Here is a 22,634-nt window from a genome sequence, read left to right on the forward strand (position 1 = left end):
AGTTCTTTCTGTGCCAGATCAGTGACGTAACTAGGGGGGCAAACGGTGTTTGTGCCCCGAGCGCCGAATTGGAAGGGCGCAAAATTGGGTAAATATTTGGGTGAGCGTCTTGGTTTGGTTGGTCAGAGGGGCACTAAGGCGAGTTCTTGCCCCGGGCGACAAATAGAGTATTTGCGTCGCTGTGTCAGATTCATATGTGACTTGGACATAATATATGTAGCCCTAAGCAAGGTGGTTGCTCACTGAACATTATCGAGCGGCTCTAATTAGAGTCGGTGGCTGGAAATGTTACACCGTCTTTGCGGAGGTTTAAACCCTTTCTGAAAAAAGCTTGACGAAACCACTAGAACCAAATAGTACGATAATTATAGCAATTATTGATAGAATCAAAACCGAATCTTCTCAATTACGCGCTATGGGGAAGATCCAGCTTCGATTTATGGCGGGAACTCATGTGGTTCAAGTGCGACGTTTAACTGTAAGGTCACGTCTGATATAGCCTCGCTGTTGAAAGGGACACTAAACTGAAATCAAATCAAATCAATTATGCGCTAAATATCTAGCCTTTCTTTTATGAACCTTGCAACATTTCTGCATGAACGTTCGCTTTTTATGTGTTTCTCAACTCTACGTTATCGCTACTATTTACTCACTCTTCGGAGAACTACTTCTTTCTTTCTCGTTTCTGTAATATTCCATTGTTTCATGCGAAAGGAATTTTAACCAGTCAATACTGCAGGAGCACGTCAAGGAAAGAAAGCTATATGTTACGAGTATGTGAGCCACGATCAACATGGAATACATGTCTTGTATTTTTCACTTCATTATCCTATTTCAATTTGTTCTGTGTGATAACGAACCACTGACGAAAACAGGTAAATCCGCCCGTTATCAATTAGCCTATATTTTCTGTGCTAATTACGTTTAATTAACTCAATATTCTAACAATTATTGTAGTTTACAGAATAACAATAGCTTTTAGGATTATTCTTATTCATAAAGTATTGAATATCAATACCTCCCGACAGTCTTTATTATTCCAGTGATTATAATGTTTCCAATTAGTGAGCATTGTAGTTCCAAGTTGTTCCGCTAATGGCCAATGACATTGCTAAGAAATCAGCTCTGGGGCAAGGACCGGGCGTTGTATATGATAAGTGATTAAGATTCTAATTATTACTGAAGTCTGACTTATTATTAGAGTGTGTTTGAAGGTTATATAGAAAACAAAGTGTCACGTTCAGAGGAACTGCAGTCAAACAATCTATCAGCAAAATTAAAAAAGAAAAAGAAAAGAAAAAACTAAACGAACGACATTCCTTTTTTAGCGTTATAAAAAGATGTTTTTCTCGACCTTCTTAAACTATGCATCAGAATTTATCCAAGCACAGTGGCGTATTTAAGGGGGGCTTCTGGGATGAAGCCCCCCGAAATTTTATTTACTATTTTAAAGTAAATGAAATGTCTTGCAGAATTTTCACATTTCTAGGAATAAAGCTAGAAAAGACACTTCGCAACAAAATCGTAAATACTTCACTGTCCAAGCATATTGTATTTTCGTCTCGATGTGATATTATGACTGATGGATGATTTAAAAGGATGAGTCATAAATTTTCCTACATTCTGGTATACAATATAGCCTATAAGCGCTTGTCAAATGATTTGAACGGATTGCCTCCTTTCTCTAGTCGCAGTTACGCAGTGTTGTCAGTTTGTGACAAGCAACGTTATATACTGCCTTTTTGCACCACTGTCTGTAGATGGCATTGAAAGATATGCATCGATACGACCCGCTCGTGCGTTACTCTAGCCAGCTGTTTTACGCGCTATCCTAGCCAGTTGTTTTAAGTTAGTTACAAAATTTATATAATGGAGTATAAGGGGAACAAAATGAGCCCTGTGGAGCTTCTAACCCGTTCCTACTACTACTACTACTTATCTGCACAAAAGTAAGTAAATCACATTTTTGAGTATTATTTTCATATTATTTTAATTTAAAATGTGTTTTAAAAATGTTTTAAAAAAATTTAAAAAACGCCTCGGGCCTGGTTTGAACGCCAAAAGAGATTTTTCGTTACTAGCTTATAGCGCTAGCTCACTCGGCCACGAAGACCAACAACAATAGTAGTTTGATTTCTGCTATTTGAATGCAACGTTGCAAGAAATGGATAACGCCAACCAATCAGAACTGTGTTTTTCGTTCCTACTTCCGGGAGCATTACTCTCCTGAGCTAGTCCTGCATCGATTTCCTGTTGCAGTAGGACATCAAGTAATTAGCACAAAACAGAAACGGAGATACCCGATTTTGCTTTTGTTGATCGGGTACGTCATTCGACCATATCTGGATCAAGTATTGTTTATGCGTGAGCTTAAAATACAACGCACGTGTTATATTATAGAAAGAACTTCTCTCTCTCTCTCTCTCTTTCTCTCAAACGCATACCGCCACACGTGCACAGGGCCGGATTAAGGAAGGGGCTTAGGGGGGCTATAACCCTGGGCCTCCAGGTGGACAGGGACCTCCACTCTGATCAAAATCTCAACTGGCTATCTAAAAAGTATCACGAAGATACAATCATCATCATAAAATAAAATATGCCTCAAAATATGAAACATATTCCCTTAACTTTTCTACTATACTTTCAGAGGAATGTATTAGGTGAAGTCAGCAGTGGCCACACATTTTTTCTAGCCCCGGGATTCCAGATAGGTTAATCCAGCACTGCACGTGCACATTCACAAATTCACATACATGAAATAGACACATACAAATAAAACACACATATTCTATGTCACCCTGTTTCACTCTCATTGTGTCCGCAATGATGATTAATATGATAGCTGGGGAAAAAAATTAAATTACTATTTTTATTAACTTTTTCTGAGGAAAGAGAGGTGGATTACAAGGAACGCAAGTCTGTTTTCTGTGATAAACAAGTATTCTGAGATATCCCCCATTGAAACGTTTTGAGACCAGATTGTCTATATCAACATGAATATTCAAGACCAATCAATATATTGGATATCCATATTTGATGTTGTCGATATCGTTATCGATATTCGATATTGTCGATATATCTATTCGGTATCGATATCAGATAAATATCGAATGTCCATATCGAAATTTCGATATCGCACAGCCCTACTTTGATATGTATATGTAGGGTCTAACCGCGAATTTTTAAAGAAACGTTTGCACACTTAGAATACAAGTAGCGTAAATAAAGAAAGTAGAAGATTCTATTGTTTTCGAGAACAATTTTAAAACCATGTAGTTCTTTATCCTGTGTAGGCAATGTGATTTCTTCCTCCACGTTTCACGTTTAACTATGAGGTTATTTACATAGACAGTGACGACCAACATTTTAATGCCAGCAAAATTCACTTTGAGTGAATACATGCAGACCTAGCTGCATACAATTTGTCGGCCGCCAATAGTGATCAACAGTCACGTTTACCATTGTGTTGAAGAAAATGTTACGTTTACGAGTGGGTGAGTACCTGCGAAGAAAGAAGGATATCAATAATAACAGATCTCAGTGCATATTTTAAGACATTTTCACTAGGCGACACTAAAACTTAAGAACAGCTTGGATCATGATATGAGCAGTGAATGTCACACTTAGTACCTCACTTTCTGTAATATATTTTATAAGGTATCAGTAGGGGTAGAAGTGAGGGGGAACGCGGGGTACCTCACTTCCAGAAAATATTTGTGGCGTTCCCCCACTTTCTAATACAATTATAATGATTAAAGATCGGCACTGGGGACGGCGTGACGTCATGCGTCCCTCTACCTTTCCAGACCACTTTTATTCCTGGGTATAAGTGCCACTGTCCTTAATATACCGGTATCGCTTAATCCTTAATGGTTAGTGACTTAATCATTTAATGGTTACTGTCGTATTGAAACTTAAATATAATAATTTTTAATCTGAGATCTAAATGATTTCCAATAAAATGATTTATTTATAAGAGAATATACCTTCAGATAACCAAAATGTCCAGTTATCATGGTAAGCTTTCAATATGTGAGGCACCAATTTAGGTGGAACACAAATTTTGATTCGATGTTCAAATTTAAAATACTTAATTACCAAAACATTGTTCGACATACAATACAGGGTGTTCCAAGAACGAGGGCAATCACATTTATCTGGACATGAAGTGAGATGTTGAATGATCTTAGCATATGGTTCATATTCTCTCTGAGATTTTCGCAATTCGTCGACGGAAATGTTAGAAATTTCTTCTTGTAAAATCTTGAAGACATTTATTGATAGTACCTGATGATTTTCACTGGGGAATAATCGGGATAATGTATCCACAGGCACGTTATCTATTCCCTTTATACGTCTAACTTTGAAATCAAATGATTGCATTTCTAAGGACCATCTTAACAAACGACTGTTGTACCCCTGTATTTTCTTCAAATGACATAGTGAGCTATGGTCAGTAATAACAGTAAAATGGCATCCACTTAAGTAAGGAGCGAATTTTTGCAAAGAAAATCGCACCGCCTAAAGTTCGATTTCAGTAATGGTATATGCCTTTTCCGCATTTTTTTAGAGTCCGACTTACACAATGTATCACGAATGGTTCATTATTATTAATCCCAGGTTGCCAAAGTATACCAGAAACGCCTGCAAGTGCTCCATCACACTGAACAAAAAAAGGACGACTATAATCAGGATGGTTTAAACGGATGTTTCTCATTATACAAGCTTTTAAACGTTGAAAGCTTTGTTCTTGTGCCTCTTCCCACCGCCATGGTACTCCTTTCTTCGTAATAGAAAATAGGGGTTCGGCCATTTCAGCAAACTTATGAATGGATCTCCTAAACCAATTAAAAAGACTTAATACTGCCGAGTTTCCTTTAAATTCGTGGGAATTGGTAGATCTCTAATTGCTTGTACTTTGGACTCGCTATAGCACACTCCATTGGCGTCAATCAAATAACCCAAAAACTCTATAGACCTTTGAAAGAATTTAGATTTTTCTATGTTCACTGTTAAACCAAAATTTCCTAATCGTTCGAGAACTAGATCCAGATTTTTTAAATAATCTTTCGGGGTTTTACCCATAATCAAAATATCATCTGCATAATATACTACATTATTGCGTAGGTCTTGTTTCAGTACTTTATTCAAACAAGATGCTAATGCTGCACTGCCATTAATCAGTCCAAATACCACTCGATTGTACTCATACAGCTGACCTTCAAACAAAAAAGTGGTATATGGTTTTGATTCTTTATCTAATAAAACTTGATTATACGCCATGACTAAGTCCAGGTTCTCAAACACAGTATTACCCTGTAATGTCCCAAGGATCTCATCTACGGGGGGATATCTCACTTGTAACTTTGCGTGTGAATTCAGTTTTCTGAGGTCCATTACAATTCTCAGATTTTTTCCATCCTTTTTGGGTTCTACATGTAATGGATTGAGATGGATACTCTGGGAAGGTCGTATTATTCCTCGTGCTAACATTTCAGCTATTTGCTTACGCACATTATCTCTGAAACGGTATGGAATGATATATAGTTTTGTTACGATAGGGTCTTTGGTATCCACTTCAATAGTATATACGAAATCTTTACAAGAACCTGGTTTACGTGAAAATACCTTTTTATGTTTATAGAGTATGTCTCTAAATGATGAAGCAATTTCCTCATCATCTGACCTTAATAAATTTAAAATTTCATCTACACGCTTATAAAAAAATCATCTTCCATCATTGGCATCTCATTTATCGTATTAACATTATTTTCTTTCAGCTCATTAAGTTTAATACTAAAAACATCATTTTCAAAAGGCTGACACTGAGATGCGATACTGTCTTGAGCAGGAAGTAATTTTTGGATAATCGCATCATCCAACGTTCTTATAGTGAAAGTTTTATTTTCAAAATCTAGTACGGTACGCAGCTGCGTTAAAAAATCCAATCCAATTAATATTTTTTCATTTAGCTCGTTAATAACTAGTATAGGAGTCATAATTTTAAAATTTTGTATGCCTATTTCTATTTGGGTTCTACCTAACACTCTTTTCTTGTGTTTACCAGTATAATAGACTAATAATAAATTGTCTACTTTTTGTAGTCTTGGGTTCGAGTAGTCTTTAGTTATTTCTCGCCAAAAAACATACGACAAAAGCGAAACTGTAGCTCCGGTATCAATTAAGGCATGAATAGGAATTTCATTAACTGTTATATCAATTCTCGCTGTACAGAAGGTTTTTAAAAAGACAAAATCTTTGTCAGTGTTACCTAAATTTACATCCATATCATCATCAAATCTCCAAAAACAGTTGGCAACTGGTACATATTGATAAACGACATTTGTATCTAAAAGTTTTAAATTAGTTTCACAATCAGAAAATTCATTAGAAGTATTCGATGCTGACATGGGTTTAACCCCTCCCACATCGGCACACTCTAGTTTAAATTACGTTGAATTATAACTTCATTTAAGTTACATTGTATCCCACAATCTATAGTATTTCCTTGGCGATTAGGCACTGTTACCATATTTTGATTCCTGTTTACAGAATTCCTGCCATCTACAAATTGATTTTGTGAAAATCGGCGATAATTATTATTCCTACTGAAATTACTATTGCTGTTTCTAAAATTCCTAACACCATTTCTGTGATTGGGTTGTGTTTGATTACCGGTACTATTATAAGTATTCATTCTATTATTAAAACTAGGCACATTGGAATTATTTTCAGGTTGTACATTTACATTACGAACAGAAGCATATTGTGGCTGATTACGTCCAGAATTACCCTGACCTCTATCTTGTATTCTATTATTCTGTATTGCTGACTGACTTTCATAACTTTGAATAAGCATAATTAAATGGTTAAAGTTGTTGCATTGTGCCGACATTGACAGATGTTGTAATCGGAATGGCAATAAGATTCTAATGGAAGTTATAATACGAGATTCCGGATGATTTGGATTTAGTGATCTCAACTCATTATATGTAGATACTACAAATTCCGTAATACTCCTATGCAATTTTGGATTAAAATGTTTTGTTCTCAAGATGGCATCTCTATTCGCTGTCATGAAATAATTTTCGTAATTAGATAATAGAGCATTCTTAAAATCAGAATATGTGTGAAGACTACCCCTGATAGCCTTGAACCATGTTAAACAGGGTGGTAACAATATATGCGGCAATAATTTTAAATACTGCGACTCATCTACACCTATAAGCTCGCACTCATCCTCAAATTTTTCAAGAAACTCCCTAGCGGGTACATCTTCCGGTATGCCACTGAATTTAGTAAGTGATTTTACTTCACTGAATCGTATGAGTTTACCTGTTATAGTCTTCATATACCTGTTGGAGCTTCGCCGGGATGACTGTCTCACTCTTCTTTCCCTATCGATACTTTCCTCTCCACAACTTGAAGGTTCATTAGCTTCCAACATCGTCCTAGGATGGCGACTAGGTTCACGAGTATTAAATGCAGGACCCACCATGTTCCTATATCCACCGTCTTGCGTTGCACTCTCGGAAACACAATTTTCTTTTATAAGATTAACCTCCTCCTGTAATAACTTGATGTGGGTATCATGGGCGTTTAATGTTGCCTCAATGAGATCTACAGAGTTTTGAAATTCCGTGACTTTCTGTGATACTCTTTCCATCTTTTCGTCATATTGCTCAAATTTGACTACAATATGCTGGTTCATCTGTGTAAGTTGACGTTGGATAGCTTCCCACTTGTTTTCGTTGCATTGTTCTAACTGTTCTAGCTTTTCTTCAAAATCCTTCGTTTGTTGGCTTATTTTCCGGTCTAGTTTTTCTTCAAGATTCCTAATTTGTTGTGCTATTTCTTCATTTTTTCGAGCTTCTTTTTCGTCAAGATTCCTAATTTGTTGTGCGATTTCTTCACTTTTTCGAGTCTGATCTTGAGTCTTTTCGTCAAGATTCCTAATTTGTTGTGCTATATCTTTTAAGATGTCAGTAAGATTTTCGTTGGGATTAATCTCTAGATGAGTATTCCGCTCTCCAGTTGTATTTCTATCCGTGACACTCATGATAATATTTCGGCGTATCACTTTTCCGCTTCTTAGAGTGGTCACACTAAGGTCACTTATAATGTTGGCAGGTTTTAGTGTACTTCAAAACGACAAACTTATTTTCCGGGTTTAAGGCACCAATTTTAGAAGAATAAAACAAATACTTCATAAATAATATAACTCATATACGTTTTGTCACTTTCTTAACTGAGTTTAATATCCACTCATGAGAAGCGTACATAACAAGATGTCTATCTCTACACACACCTATTTATTATGTAACCATAGCAACAACTCTTTTTTTCTAATTTACGATTACAAAAGAATAATCTCTTGATATCTCTATGTATCTTTCTTTTCTTTTCACATAATACTGTTCCACAAATTCGCCTCTGATCGCCTTTTTATAAGCTGGCACAGATTGCCAATAATATATACAGCAACATAACAACGTTATCGTTGTATACTACATAAGAGACAATGGCAACTTTCGCACTAGATGCAGATATCTTGGTCCTTATATAACTCCGGATCTGGAAGTTGTTGTCTTCTGTCTTTAGTTAGTAAAAAAATTGCCACAGCATGCCTAGGATCATAAAGTGCTATTCCAACACCACTAAGAGCAGCATTCTTTAATTTAGAGCTTCCTTTGAATAACTCAACTGCTTACTTACTTTCAATATTGTATGAACTAATACTGCTCTCTCAGGCCCAGTGCTATATGAGGTCAAACCAATTTTGAAAACACAGAGTGTGGTCTGGGCATCTTTAAATAGCGATATAATTTTGCCGTGGAGTTACTCAATTTCAAAGGAACAGAAAGTTTTTCAGCAGCAAATAAACTTACAATATCGTCTGTCAAAGAAGAAGCTGCACTTTTTCCAAATAAATTTTCAACTTGGACGCGTGCTGCTTGAACTACTTCATTCACGCTCCTTGCCTCGATGAGTGCATTTATTGAATTCAGGATGCCTTGTTGCTCATCATGAAGTCTTTCTGAAACAAATTCTTTGTAATTCAATACCACTTCTGTCCTTATTGCGGAGCAGCACCTCTTAGTGGGTACAAGGAAGTTGACAGCATATTTTTGGGGAAGAGCTTCCAAGCCAGAAGGAGATGGTCATCTTTTCATCCCTTGTAGCATTATCGTTATTGAAAAATCCTTCTTCTCAAAGAATTTTTTCTTAAAGATGACGTCGATATGCCCGCACTATGGTTGTTCACTAGGCGACAGTAGGTGACATGGCTGTTCACTAGGGGACACTTTTTCGCTTAGTTGTACCTTATTTTATACACTGTCAGATCTGGCAATTATCACACACAATAAGATAAAAGTTGGATTTTTAAATAGATATTCGATCTGGTACGATTGATAATGGTCTTTTACTGAAAAATATTACTTTCTTTAATTTAACTGAGTTAACTTCCCATAAACTAACAATTGGTCCATACTTTTAATCAGAAGATACATAATATCTATATATGTAAGGTAAATGTTTCTATTCAACAGAATCTTACACAGTAAAATAATAAATTAGAAGGGATTCTTTGATGAATTAAAAATTCAGTTTTCTAAGTTTGGGAGAAAATAAGTTTTATATAACTGTGTGTTAAAATTTAAAAAAACTTTGTAATATATTTTTATTCATTGCGTATCTAAAAGAAAACTTCTTAGGATCCTTCCAAATACTTCGAATATCAAATGGGGATGCATTTATGGTTTTGGTTCAGCATTATGAGGCAGTTAGCGGGTTAGGCCTCGCCTACTTGAATTAAAGAGCTTTTAACTGCAGTATTAGAAACAGGTATATCACAAGTATAACATTGATTAATAGTATACATACACATCTCAAACTCATATTCCAGCCTGAAATGACGCCCTTGCCCTGACACTATTCTTAAAGGCACCTAAGATATTAACAATCTCTGTAATTATGAAATATTATGAATGTTAAACACTGGATTTTACCAATATTTTTGTCCCGCTTGGTTGAAACCCACATTTGGCAGGAAACAAGGACGAAACTTTTTTTCTGTTTAATTACAGCATGCAATGATGTGGCGACACCAGAAATTGCGCCACATATTTGTGTCCACACTGACGAAATCGTTCAAACTTTGGTGTTTGGTTTCATACGTAGGTGTCACTACGTAATGCGAATAGGACGAGAAGTCAATAGTCACTTTCAGTTCCATGCAAATCTTAATCAGACAGGGGTAAATCTGAAGCTTTGAAACTTTATAACTATCTGCGAAAATTCAGAGAAATAGTTCTTTTTTTCAGCTTTTGAATTACATTTAGCTAATTTATTTCCATTTCCATTCTTATTAATAACTTTATTCCTGGTGGTTAGCGCTCTTGATTCGCAATGTCGTGACAGTTTCAAATAGTCTCATTGCTGACGTTCCCATTAAATCTCAATCAATCAATCAATTGATTCGTAATTGAGAGGTACTGGGTCGACCAAATTGATTCAGATATTTTCAGGGTTTTCATAAATTATACTAAGAAATGTACGGATGACATTTTTAAATATAGAGCTTGGAAGAATTTCTTCCACTTACTTCCCAATTGCCCTTCAGTGTTAATAATTCTAGTGTAAATTAGTATCGTAGGCTGTATCTGAATGTTCGTTAATTAAATAGGCCTAATAATGATAAAAACAAGATGCTGTCAAAGCGAATTGTTTTAATGTGCTTGTGTTAGTTATGCGTTGTTTCAAGTTCGATTCCCTGTGGAAACATGCAAACCTTCTATCTTCAGTGTTTAAACAATATTTGGCTGGCTAGCACTTAACGCAAAACACGAGATGACATTGGCAGTGTCACATTCACTATACATTGCAAAAACAATTAGAGATCTTTTTGAATGATGGAAGTCGATAAAACTACCAACAAGCACTATGGGGCTTCGTAGCAGCAAATTCTGTTTCTCTTTTTAGTTTAACCAATACTATGAATTAGCTATTGAAATCAGAAGAAAGCAATATTTGATCCGGAAGGGCAGAAATAATGTTGTTGAGAGCCTATGCTCTACTTGAACTTATTTGTTCTTGGAGGAAGTGGCCTTCGTCAGCTCTTAAGTTGAAAGTTTTGTTACTATTATCACTCCTACATTTCAGCTTGAATTGATTTTATCTCAATAATCTTTGTTTGGCAGGTAAACATTGGAAACACTAATGTTAAAAATAATAGTTTCCAGGCTCGTATTTCCAGTTGCAATCAGCGGCGCAAATCTGTCTTCAAACATTGGGGGTGGAGGGGTGGGAGGATAAGACCGTTCCCATATCTTTTTTTAAGCGATGTTCCAAATATGTATGAAGTTGAAAAGATTCTGAGGAGGATCAGGGGAGCAGAGTTGTCTTCAACATTGGGAGGCGGGCAGATTCCAGGTTTATTCTGAGGGGGACATCAATTTCATTTCACTTTCCTTTGTGGCAATCGGACACAAATCATCACAATTTATAACGACCCACAGTTCATATATTTATATAACTACAAGGCTACTGATTTTCATCAAAAACCACGGCATCATGATATTACCTTTTATTGTAGGATGTGACATATTAAACTTTTACACATCTTAAAAATTGTACATATAGTGTTCACAAGATGGATCCGCAATTATGTATTATTTATTTTGTGTTGCTATGACAACCAATTTCACATCGTCGAATTCGAATTATTATATTAACAAAATAGCAACGTATAACAACTGAAAGAGAAATTACATCTAAATCCTTTTTTTCATATTCTTCTTCTTCCTTTTTTAAACAGCTTGTGCATAATTTAAAAGTGAATTCTGAACACAAGTACAAGTAAGGATTGAAATAAAACAAGACTGAAATAATGGTGCCTTGAACTATAGGACCTTTTTATTTTTTATTTTTTTTTTAAATAAAAAGTGAAATCCTGGGCCGTTAACTATTACATACTAAGTACTTGAGTTTCTGAATGACCCTTGTATATATATAAATTACAATTCGCCTAATCATATCTCATATTTTACTTTTATAACAACATTATTTTCATATCTTATCTCAAATTCTTAATTAATTTTATTTCAAATATTTATATACTTTAACGTCGATAATATAAGGGTACATTCAGATTACGACATAGATGTTATTTAATTTTAAGGTCCTTTTGTGGCCATTGATACGAGGGTCACTACGAAAGTTTTGAGATACGCATTGTTGTGGCACAGTATTTGAGTTCCAACAATTGCGTTCGGTGGTGGTATCAGAGCGAAGAAGCGAAGCAAGTCCCAACTTGCCTTGCTTATCGGCGTGGCTGTATCGCCTTCACTTGTTTGTTGATGTGAGCAGTATTCGGCTGTCTATAATGGAGCTCGAAAGGGATTATTTTCGGGCAATGATCCTTTACGATTTCAAAAGTGATTTGAACGAGACACAAAACCTGACCGTTTGCAGGGGGCATTTGGGGACCTTGCTACAATTTTTCGGTGGTTTGGTGAATTCAGAAGAGGCCGGACATCGCTTAAGGATGAAGAGAGAGCTGGACGTCCGGCAACAATTGTCAGATGAAAACATTGCCGCTGTGGAACAAATGATTCGAGAAAATCCTCGAACAACTTTCAAGGACATTGAATCTACAGTGAACATTGGATCGCCAGCAGTAACAAAAATTCTTCATGATCATCTTTGGCTCAGGAAGGTTTCATCTCGTTGGGTGCGTCACACTTTGACTGAAGAACAGAAGCGCATGCGTGTGGAATGGTGTGAAGATGTGCTTACAAGATTTGATGGAGGCAATTCTCGACGCGTCTCTGACATTGTTACTGGTGATGAGACTTGGATCTATCAATTTGACCCTGAAAATAAACGCCAGTCTACAGTTTGGATCTTTCCAGACGAAAGTCCACCCACGAAAGTGAAGCGACCGCGAAGTGTGGGGAAGAAGATGGTCGCAACTTTCTTCTCCAAATCTGGCCATGTTGCAACTGTTCCACTATAAGAACAAAAGACTGTTACTGCTCAGTGGTACACCACTGTTTGCCTAACAAAAGTGTTCCAGAAGCTTCGGGAACGGCGTCCGAGAACTGGATTGCGTGGGATCCTGCTTCATCATGACAACGCATCCACACACACGGCCAACATCACAATTCAGTTTTTAGAATCTACGGAGGTCAAACTTATGACTCATCCGCCGTATAGCCCTGACCTGGCTCCGTGTGATTTTTTTCCGTTCCCCAGGATCAAAGATCGCATGCGTGGGAAGAGATTTTCCAGCCTTGAAGAAGCTGTAGTGGCTTACGAGAATGAATTTTCAAACACTTGAAGAAAAAGAGTGGCAACACCGTTTCCAAAAGTGGTTTTCGAGGATGCAAAAGTGTGTACAGTGTAATGGTGAATACTTTGAGAAACTGTAAGTGTTAAATTGATTTTAAATATGTAAGTTATTTCACATCTCAAAACTTTCGTAGTGAGCCTCGTACGTAGTATAAGTTGAAGATAGCGGGCAAAACTAATTATGACATTTACATAAATGCTCTTTTATACAAGAAAGGATCAAATATATGATATAGTCAAACAAAATATAAATTAAAATTGAAATATCGACAATAGCCAGAACAAAACATGATAATTAACATCATAATAAAAACTAATGTTACGGTTTGAACAATAGAAGTTTTTATCAAGATCATGAATAAACGAGGTGTTCAATTTGTTGATTCATTGAATTATCTTCATAGAATTCAAATGAAGTACAAATAACAAACGAAATCATAACGGTATTTACAGTGAAGTATAACAAAAAATCAATTGAATATATTCTTTCGGACGCCACAACATTAGCTTACGTTATATAACCATAAAATTGAGTTAAGCTATATTGCGCAGCGCAATCTTGTGTACTGTTTTGTCTATTACGTACTTCATCAGTATTCCGATTTCTACATTGGTAATTCCTGTCACTTGTGAACATGTTTCGTGAAAAAGTTCCACGATTACTATTTCTATTGTAGTTCCTGCAATTAGGTTCAGTTCGAGTACCATTAACATTTAATTCATTTGTTCTCCTATTAGAATGAAAGCTATTATTACTTCGCACACTTGAAATACCCTCTTGTTGGACATTGATATTTCGGACAGATGCATAATTAAGGTGGTTACGATTAAGGTTAGCTGCCCTCTATTGTTGTTTTGCATCATGGATTGACTTTCAAACTTTTGAACAAATAATAAGATGGTTGAAGTTGAAGCACTGGGCCGAAATTAACATTTGCTGTAATTTGAAAGGTAATAAAATGCGTATGGATGCTATTATTCTAGATTCAGGATGAAAAGGATTAATAGATTTCAACTCATTACAAGCTGATATTACAAAATCCGTAATACTCCTATCCAATTTAGGGTGATAATGCCGGCTACGAATTAATGCATCCCTATTGGCTAAAATAAAGTCATTTTCAAAGTTGGCTAATAACGCATTCTTGAAATCAGAGTAAACCAAGTTGAAGAGGGAGGCAATAGAACATGCGGAAGAATTTTTAAGAATTTAGTTTCATCCACCCCCATTAGATCACACTCATCTTCGAATTTTTCTATAAATGTGCTAGCCGGTATATCATCAGACCTGCCACTAAACTTTGTGAGAGATTTTACTTCACTGACACGAAAACATTTACCTCTCTTTCTATCTTTCACCTGCCAGGAATTCACGGGATGATTTCTGCCCCGACAAGGAACGATTGATTCTTCGACGCTGGCCCACATTAACCTCATTATCACTACTTGTCGAAGATTCAGCGGAATCACTTTCTTTTACGTTCCTCCGATGATGATGATGATACTGGGATGCCTGCCTAATATCAGTGAGAATTTCATCACCTTTCGTATGAGTATCAACAGGATTCTCATTAGCAACCATAAGATTTCCTTTGATAGAGTTCATTTCTTCTTGCAATTCTCTAATCTGGTTATTGTGTTCATTTATTCGGGCTGAGTGATCATTAACTACAGTATAGTTTCTACTACTTCAATGGAATTTTGCATCTCAGTGAATCTACGTATAATTCGTTCCATTTTAAGGCCGCTTTGTTCAATTCCAGTGGCGGCTAATGTTAATGTTGCAGCGTTGCGCAACGACCAAGATATTTCAAGAAAAAATATTATTATCAATAGTAGTAAAGAACAGAAAAAATACTTTTTAATACTCGCATATATACACTTTAAATAACATTTTTTTCTTCTGTAACTGTCCGTTCCGTTAATCCGTTTTAAAAAGCGAAAAATAATCCGTCACAGAGTCTCTAATTTATATTGTGTTGCAGCGAGCATACAACGACCAGATTCCTTCAGCGCGGCAATTGGAGCAAATGTTAAGTCTCTTTTTCCCTATCTGGGGAAAGTTAAAGGGTCTGGTCGTTGCAGTGCCTCTGCAACACAGCACGGTTTCCAGTGAACGAGAAGGATTTTCGCGCTAAATAAGAGTTCTGAATTTTCTTTCACTAGCAATTAACAAATGTAATTTGTTTTTATGCATTCATATTTTTAAATTACGGGACTATACTGTAGCAAATCAATATAATGACAATTAAAAAAAAAGTGATTGCAGAATTACAAAATAAGAAAGAAAATATATAGTAGAGGAGAAAACAAATGAAAGTAGACCCGCATTTACAAGTTAATTCTTAGCTTATATTGATAATGAAGGCTTCTTCTACAGTAATTTGTGAATCAAATATTAATAAGTCAGTATGCAGAATCGCTCCCCCTTCCCCTCTGGGGATAGTATTTTAGTATAAACATTTCTTTTATAAAATAAGTGTATTTTATAATCTTGATAACTTTCCACATAAAATTGTTTGATGGGAAACGCCAGATTAAATTTGGGACTAGTTAGCAATGTTCAGGGGCGTAGCCACGAGGGGGGTCCACCGGGTCCGGACCTCCCAAAAATTTCGAAACTTGACTAACATTTGTAGACTTTCTTAACGAACTATACTTGTTTAACAGAGAAATGATTGATGTAGGATAAATATTTTATTTTACACCTCATCATGTACTCTTTCTTTTCTTATAAAAGTAATCATTCTGTCAGTTTTTTTTTTCTAAAAATATAGGTGACAGTAAGTAAGAATTACTTATCGTCTTTTCGGGTGCAGTATAAGACAGGTTCCATATTATGTAGACGTATTGGACCTCCCTCAAATACTTTGGACCCCTCCCAGTTAACATTTCTGGGTGTAGAATTGGCAGTGCTGTTTGTTTTTATGTTCTTTGATTTTTGGCTTCTGTTACATGCTGATCCTTCATCTGGCGGGTTTCCAGGTTTCCTTTCCAGAACATATCACATTGGTAAGCATTGTTTCGCCTCATGTGGAAGTATATTGTGTTCATCGTGCATTGCGTAACAACCAAGACAGATGATTTGGAATGTAGTTTTTTCTTTTACGCACATGTGTGTGTGTGTGTGTGTGTGTTGATGTATGAATATGTGACATTCGGAATTCATATACCAGTACCTCTTTTGTATCGGCTGTTTTGTTTTTTAATTATTATGTTTAATTTTATTGTGTGTGCTTTAATTCTGTAAATAGCCTACAAATTCTGAATGAATTGTATACCATGACTTCTGTAAATAACTTACAAGAAACATTGACCAGCTTTCAACTGAGGAAAAATTTGCAATTAAAGCTTAGAAAAAACAAGCAAAGGGCAATTCAGGAGTGTGTTCAAAAAAAAATCCAGTTTAAATTTACAGGATATCTTATGGCAGTAGTGTTGTTTGCACCAGATACATTTCCTCAATTTATTTTAAATTTTCTGGGTAAACTGTGAATAAAGTGTGTTCAATGTACATTTTTTATAACACTAATCTCTGCTACGAACTCTCTTCAGTCAACGCTGAAGAGGAATTCGGATCACTGCCAGGGACTGTTTGCTAGAATGAATCGTTCGCAATAATCTAGAAAAATTATTTAGTGAATCTACAAAGCTTCTGAAATTAATATTAACTGTACTTATGGCGTCAGCAAAAGACGAAAATTTTTTTTCCACATGAGAAAGAATTGACACGTTCAAGGAATTGAATGTCCTAATAAATGTTATCACCATTGGTTATGCTTTTCATCGAAAAAGACCTGACAATAAGAATACCAGGGTTCAACCAGCATGTATTAGACAGATTTGCTCCAATCAAAGAGAGGAGAATGAACTTTCTAATTAATTAAGGTGATTAATCGGATAAAATGTTCTGCATATTTTATTTTTTAAAAAGAGAATTTTATTTAATTTAACATGTCACATAGCATTTGCATCTAAAGTTATGCTGAATAGTCAATGAGTCAACTTTATATATTCTGTCTCTTATCGTTCGTACTGCAACACCCGAAACCACAATCCACCGGCCGCCACTGTTCAATTCGTAGATTCGTCTGGTCGATTTTATTATCGAGTTGTTTCATGTGTTCATCAAGATCTTGCTTTAATTGTCCCATCTGTTCATCGATTTTACTGTCGAGTTGTTTCATTTCTTTCGTTTGTTGATCCATTCGGTCACCAATTCATTCCATTTGTTGATTCATTTGATCACCAAAATCTTGACTCAGTTATCCAATCTGTTGATTCATTCGTTCCATTTGCTGTTTAATTAGGTCAGCTAGGTCCATCTCTCTATTACCATTTGATTCAATTGCATTTCCAATATCAGGAAGACTCATTTTGATATTTCTGAAAATTTTTTTGCCACTCCTTAATAAAGTATACTCCGTTTTGATAATTTTTAACAAAATTACTAAGTAGCCTTAAAATCAATCTGCGCTCCTGAAGTTTATTATCTAGGAGATTGTTTACTTAACTTCATACAAATCTCCTAAGGTCCTGGCGGCAAACCACCAAATTATATAACGACCGACAGTTCATATATTTATATAACTACAAGGCTACTGATTTTCATCAAAAAACATTTACACGCGGCATCATGATATTACCTTTTATTGTAGGATGTGACACATTAAACTTTTTACTCACCTTAAAAATTGTACATACAGTGTTCACAAGATGGATCCGCAATTATGCATTATTTATTTTGTGTTGCTATGACAACCAATTTCACATCGTCGAATTTGAATTACTATATTAACAAAATAGCAACGTATAACAACTGAAAGAGAAATTACATCTATATCATGTTTTTCATATTCTTCTTCTTCCTTTTTTAAACAGCTTGTGCATAATTTAAAAGTGAATTCTGCCCACAAATACAAGGATTGAAAAATGAAATGAAATCTTTGAGTTTTACGTCCCACGGTTATGCCGGTTAGGCTAAAGGAGATGGCGATGATGAGTGATGAATGAAATGGTGGAATGAAGAAAGTGGAAGGAAACGGGAGAACCCCGAGAAAACTCACGCACACGGACAAGTAGGGCCTAAGGATTGAAATACAAGTATAAATACAAGTATCGTTGTAATTTCTCCCCAAAAACACATTTCGGACTTACAGGCACGTAGCCAGGATTTTGTAATAGGGGGGTGGGGTCCGTGACAAAATACTATGGTTATCACACAAGGGGCTCGATCATTCTAAATTATTTTACTGGCCACATATATTGGGGGGGGGGGGCGTAACATGATATACTGTGGTTACACACCAGGGGCTCTATCAGTCTGAACTATTTTACTGGCAACGTACCCATATTGGTTTGTTAGGACAATAAAATGAGAATATGTTAGTTGAGAAATCTCCAGTAAAAGAATCTAAAAATATATTGAAAAAGATAGTCTTTTGAGGTTATTCGAACTCGGTTCTTCTTGTCTTCTTTCTTCTTTTTCTTATCTTCGTTTAATACCCCCAAGGACAGCGACGAGATCTCTTTCGGCAGTAAAGACATTCTAGAAAATGGATTCAGTTGCCGCGAAACTGAAAATTTCTTTAATAAGTGTAACTGGAATCTATGTAGCTAGGCTCATATTATTGGTGATTGTGGGCATTTTTTAAGTTCTACCTGAGAGTCCATCTGATCGAACCGGTTTATCGATCGTGATTTGTAGTCCATAGGATTAACATGGAGCTAGATAGAATTCGGAATGCTCCGTTCCAATAATATCCATTTTAAACTTCACCCCCCGTTTGCTCACACAAAGCTACTCAGAAGAAAGAGTAACCAAACGCTTGCTGTAGCTTTATATTTTTAACGCCGATTCTTCTTTTCCTCGTTTCTTTTTTGCATCCTTCCTTATTTTTTCATTTCTTGTCCCGAAGGAAGGGGGGGTGTCCGGACCCACCCATTGGCTACGTGCCTGGGACTTACAATTTTCAGATGTTTAATAATGGTGATAATACTAATTCAGATAATTAGGTCCTACATATTATTCTAAAATTGTTGCCTGCGCACAAAGTAGCTTCTGTGTGGTTATGAAGTGTACATTTTAATATCCGAAAATCATAATTTTACCTAATAGATTGTGTTTAATCTTTCCGAAATGTTAATCATAGCAAACATGTCACATTGTTTATAATGTAATTCTTTATTCCCTCTTAGTCCCTTAGTCATCTTAAATTAATTTTTGAGCATCTTATTACATTTTAAACTTTTTTTTTTATTGTAATCACTCTCCTATTGAAAACAATTTCTGCGAGTAATATCATAGTGCTGCTGAGAAACAAAGACTAAAGCACTTCATATTTAAATTTACGAAGTATCCATATTTGAGACGGACCAGATATGAGAAGGAAGCCATATTGCCTTATTGTTTGGTATAAGTCTGTGGCTATTTGAGAATGCGTTTTCGAAGCGTTACTCCCTAGAGCGAACGCAACCAAGGTGGCTATTTGGTAACTTTACTTTTGCCAGAGTTATAAATCATACTGTGAGCCAGCCAGGGTTTCCAGCTTTTTTTTTGCCAAGTTCAGGTCTATAATAGCAGAGTTCCAGAACTCTGCACAAATTATCTTCAAAGCAGCTGTTTCTTGCTAAAAATCCTCTTGCCTAGCAACACGTCTTTCCTTTTTTCCCTTCATTTAGACATCTTTTAAGCAGCAGGCGGTCTATTGTTCCGAAACGCACCAAATACGCTCGAGCTGACGTTTTCTCCGCCTTTTTATTGCTTTCGCGTTTGTGATTAGCCATCCACATTTAAATACATGGTCAGCGTATTCCAAGCGTACGCATGAGTAATAAAAGCGCGTGGCGAACGCTTATGAATAGCCATGGGCTAAGTCCGCCATTTTCTTCATAAGATAAAGAGAAGGATAGTGAAATGTCCTCATGATCGGCGCTTATGGGATTTGAATTCTCGAGGTCCCAAGTAATCCATTATTACACCACACCACACGTTGCCGATCTTCACAAATATAACTTGTGAAATCAGTCTTATAACTACACAGAAAATAATTTTTAAAAAATGTCTGAATAATTAGAAACAATATGCCAAACAAATAAATCAGTTACAAGTTTCGAAAAGAAGTCATGGCTTTTACAGTAGCCGAAAGATTGTTTCGAGCTGAGAAAAGATGTTTTATGTATGGGTAGTCAGGAATATAGTCTCTACCACATTACACACCTCTCTGCCACGTGAAACAACACTTAACAATTGGTATCCTCAGCCTAGGGTGTTTTTAAGCGATAAGGTGGACGTTGGAGAAAAATCTGTCTTTTCTCCCGTAGGAATTTCATTTCACTAAACTTCATTTTATCTTAACTCCAACTACAAAGAAACCACCTGTTCGAAATTACAAGTTTCTCTGCCTAACAGTTACAGAGATATGATGAATGGAGCCAAATAATTCTAAGCCCCTTTCTTTCCTTTAAGGGCCACGAGAGGTGAACTTTATCTTGAAAAACTTGTTGGAAATCCATAACAACAATAATAAAGAAATCCTATACAAACAGTACTTCGTTAGTGCTTCTGCTGAAAATAGTGTGGTGAATGATTTAGAAAGCATTTTCTCTTTTAGCCTATGCGCACGTTTATGACACGTTTCGTTATAAAACGTATGATATAGTATGTAAGTATAAAACACATTTAATACTATATAGTACACTGATTTCTCTTTCATTCTTTTCTTTCTAGTACAAATGATGGGATGCGAGCCTGGAACCAATTTTGACATTGGATGTGATAGCTGCACATGCGATCTTTCTAACAAGGCTATATGTACTGTCAACACTGATTGCCCACTTGTGTTGTCTTGGGCATTATGGCCATTCTTCGGAATTTTCCCAGTGCTCCCTCTAGGAATCAACATTCCACCAGAACAAACGGTTATCATTCCACTAAAGGGACCAATTGATTTGGACGAAGCCAATGCAACTCATAACAACAGCATTGACAATCAAGTGAAACTTACTGAGATGTCAGGGCCTGATAAGCCTGTAGAAGGAAGAAATGAATCTGAGAACGAGATAATTAAAAAAGACGACTCATACTACTCACAAATTATGTGATATTTTATATTACGGCATTAAGGATTGTTGTTAATATAAAATGATATGTCAATTTTCACGTTCATAACAATCACATCATGTAGAAATTCATCTTTGTGTAAAATTCTGATAGGCAACAGTTTTGTTGTTAGAGGTACAATCAAGTGTTAAACTGCATACCTTCATGCTTATCTCAAGGTTAAAGTTACCATATTGTATATACTTAAAAGTTAAAATAGAGTTACTAAACAATTATATTATTATTATTTACATGATTTTGACCGAATACATATTGAAGAATCAAATTATATGTCTCTTGAAAATTGTTACCCATTTTATTTGATTATAATACTGTAGTTTACAACATATTTGTTTACAAGACATCCATATTTGTGAATTTTATTTCTGTCATTTGGGCTATAAAAGACTTTAAATTTATTTCTCTATTCCAACTCCTGAAGGCTGGATGCCACCGAACTAATTTTACAAAAGTAACGAAAATAATCACTGATAAATCGTTTGTGTTCCGCATATTTTATTTTTATAAAATTTATATTTTGAGAAATCTAATAGAAATTTAGTGATTATATAAAATAAATTTCTCGATAAGCTTGATATCAGTCCAGGAAATATACGAGATGACCTAGAACAAAATACGTCCTGAATAACATATCAAAAGTCTATCAAAATCCCATTGAAGGAAATCCGCCATATTGACCACCATTTTGAAAACTTATTTTGAACTGTAAAATACAGTTTGCAGTACAGAATTCAATGTAGCTTGGCTCCTATTCATACATTTGCTACAAATGTCATGTCAAAATGTAGAAACAAGTTTGCAGTAAGCGATGCATATATTTTTATTAACATATTCTAAAAAAAGAAGCAAGGAAACTATTTTTTTATTATGTTAAGTTGTGTAACTTACCTTTAAGATGAATAGAGTGGTGTTTCACTGTAACAAACTTAATGCTTGAAACTTCTGTATCACTTTTACTTTCGTCTTCTAGTCCAGTTACAAGGCTGCAGTTTGTGCAAGAAACACCTTTGCACTCAGAACAAGCCAGAGAACTGTCGATGCCATGCTTTCAGGAAGAGCAACGGTTTGATTTACAGCCATACCGTATGATGGAAAGCAGAGTCGATGATGCTGGCTGCATATCAATCAAAATAGGAAGCAATTCATCATTCAATAGTCG

At 35.7% G+C, this 22,634-nt stretch overlaps 1 protein-coding gene across 1 annotated transcript; it reads left to right on the plus strand.

Moving 5' to 3' along the window:
- The first annotated feature begins 742 nt into the window (after nucleotides 1-742).
- On the plus strand, nucleotides 743-21,936 carry LOC145662054 (uncharacterized). Its single transcript, XM_081727386.1, has 2 exons — nucleotides 743-875; nucleotides 21,083-21,936. Exons 1-2 carry the CDS (start codon nucleotides 794-796, stop codon nucleotides 21,454-21,456), a joined length of 456 nt encoding a protein of 151 aa, XP_081583512.1. The 5' UTR covers nucleotides 743-793; the 3' UTR covers nucleotides 21,457-21,936.
- Nucleotides 21,937-22,634: the final 698 nt, after the last annotated feature.

This window comes from Thermobia domestica, chromosome 10, assembly GCF_964235325.1.
Source record: "Thermobia domestica chromosome 10, izTheDome1.hap1.1, whole genome shotgun sequence".
Classification (NCBI taxonomy): domain Eukaryota; kingdom Metazoa; phylum Arthropoda; class Insecta; order Zygentoma; family Lepismatidae; genus Thermobia; species Thermobia domestica.

Excerpts from the sequence above, each read along its gene's own strand:
- LOC145662054 (XM_081727386.1), top strand. The coding sequence starts at position 794 with ATGGAATACATGTCTTGTATTTTTCACTTCATTATCCTATTTCAATTT. Across the intron at positions 876-21,082 it reads CGAACCACTGACGAAAACAG|TACAAATGATGGGATGCGAG; the intron begins GTAAATCCGCCC and ends TTTTCTTTCTAG.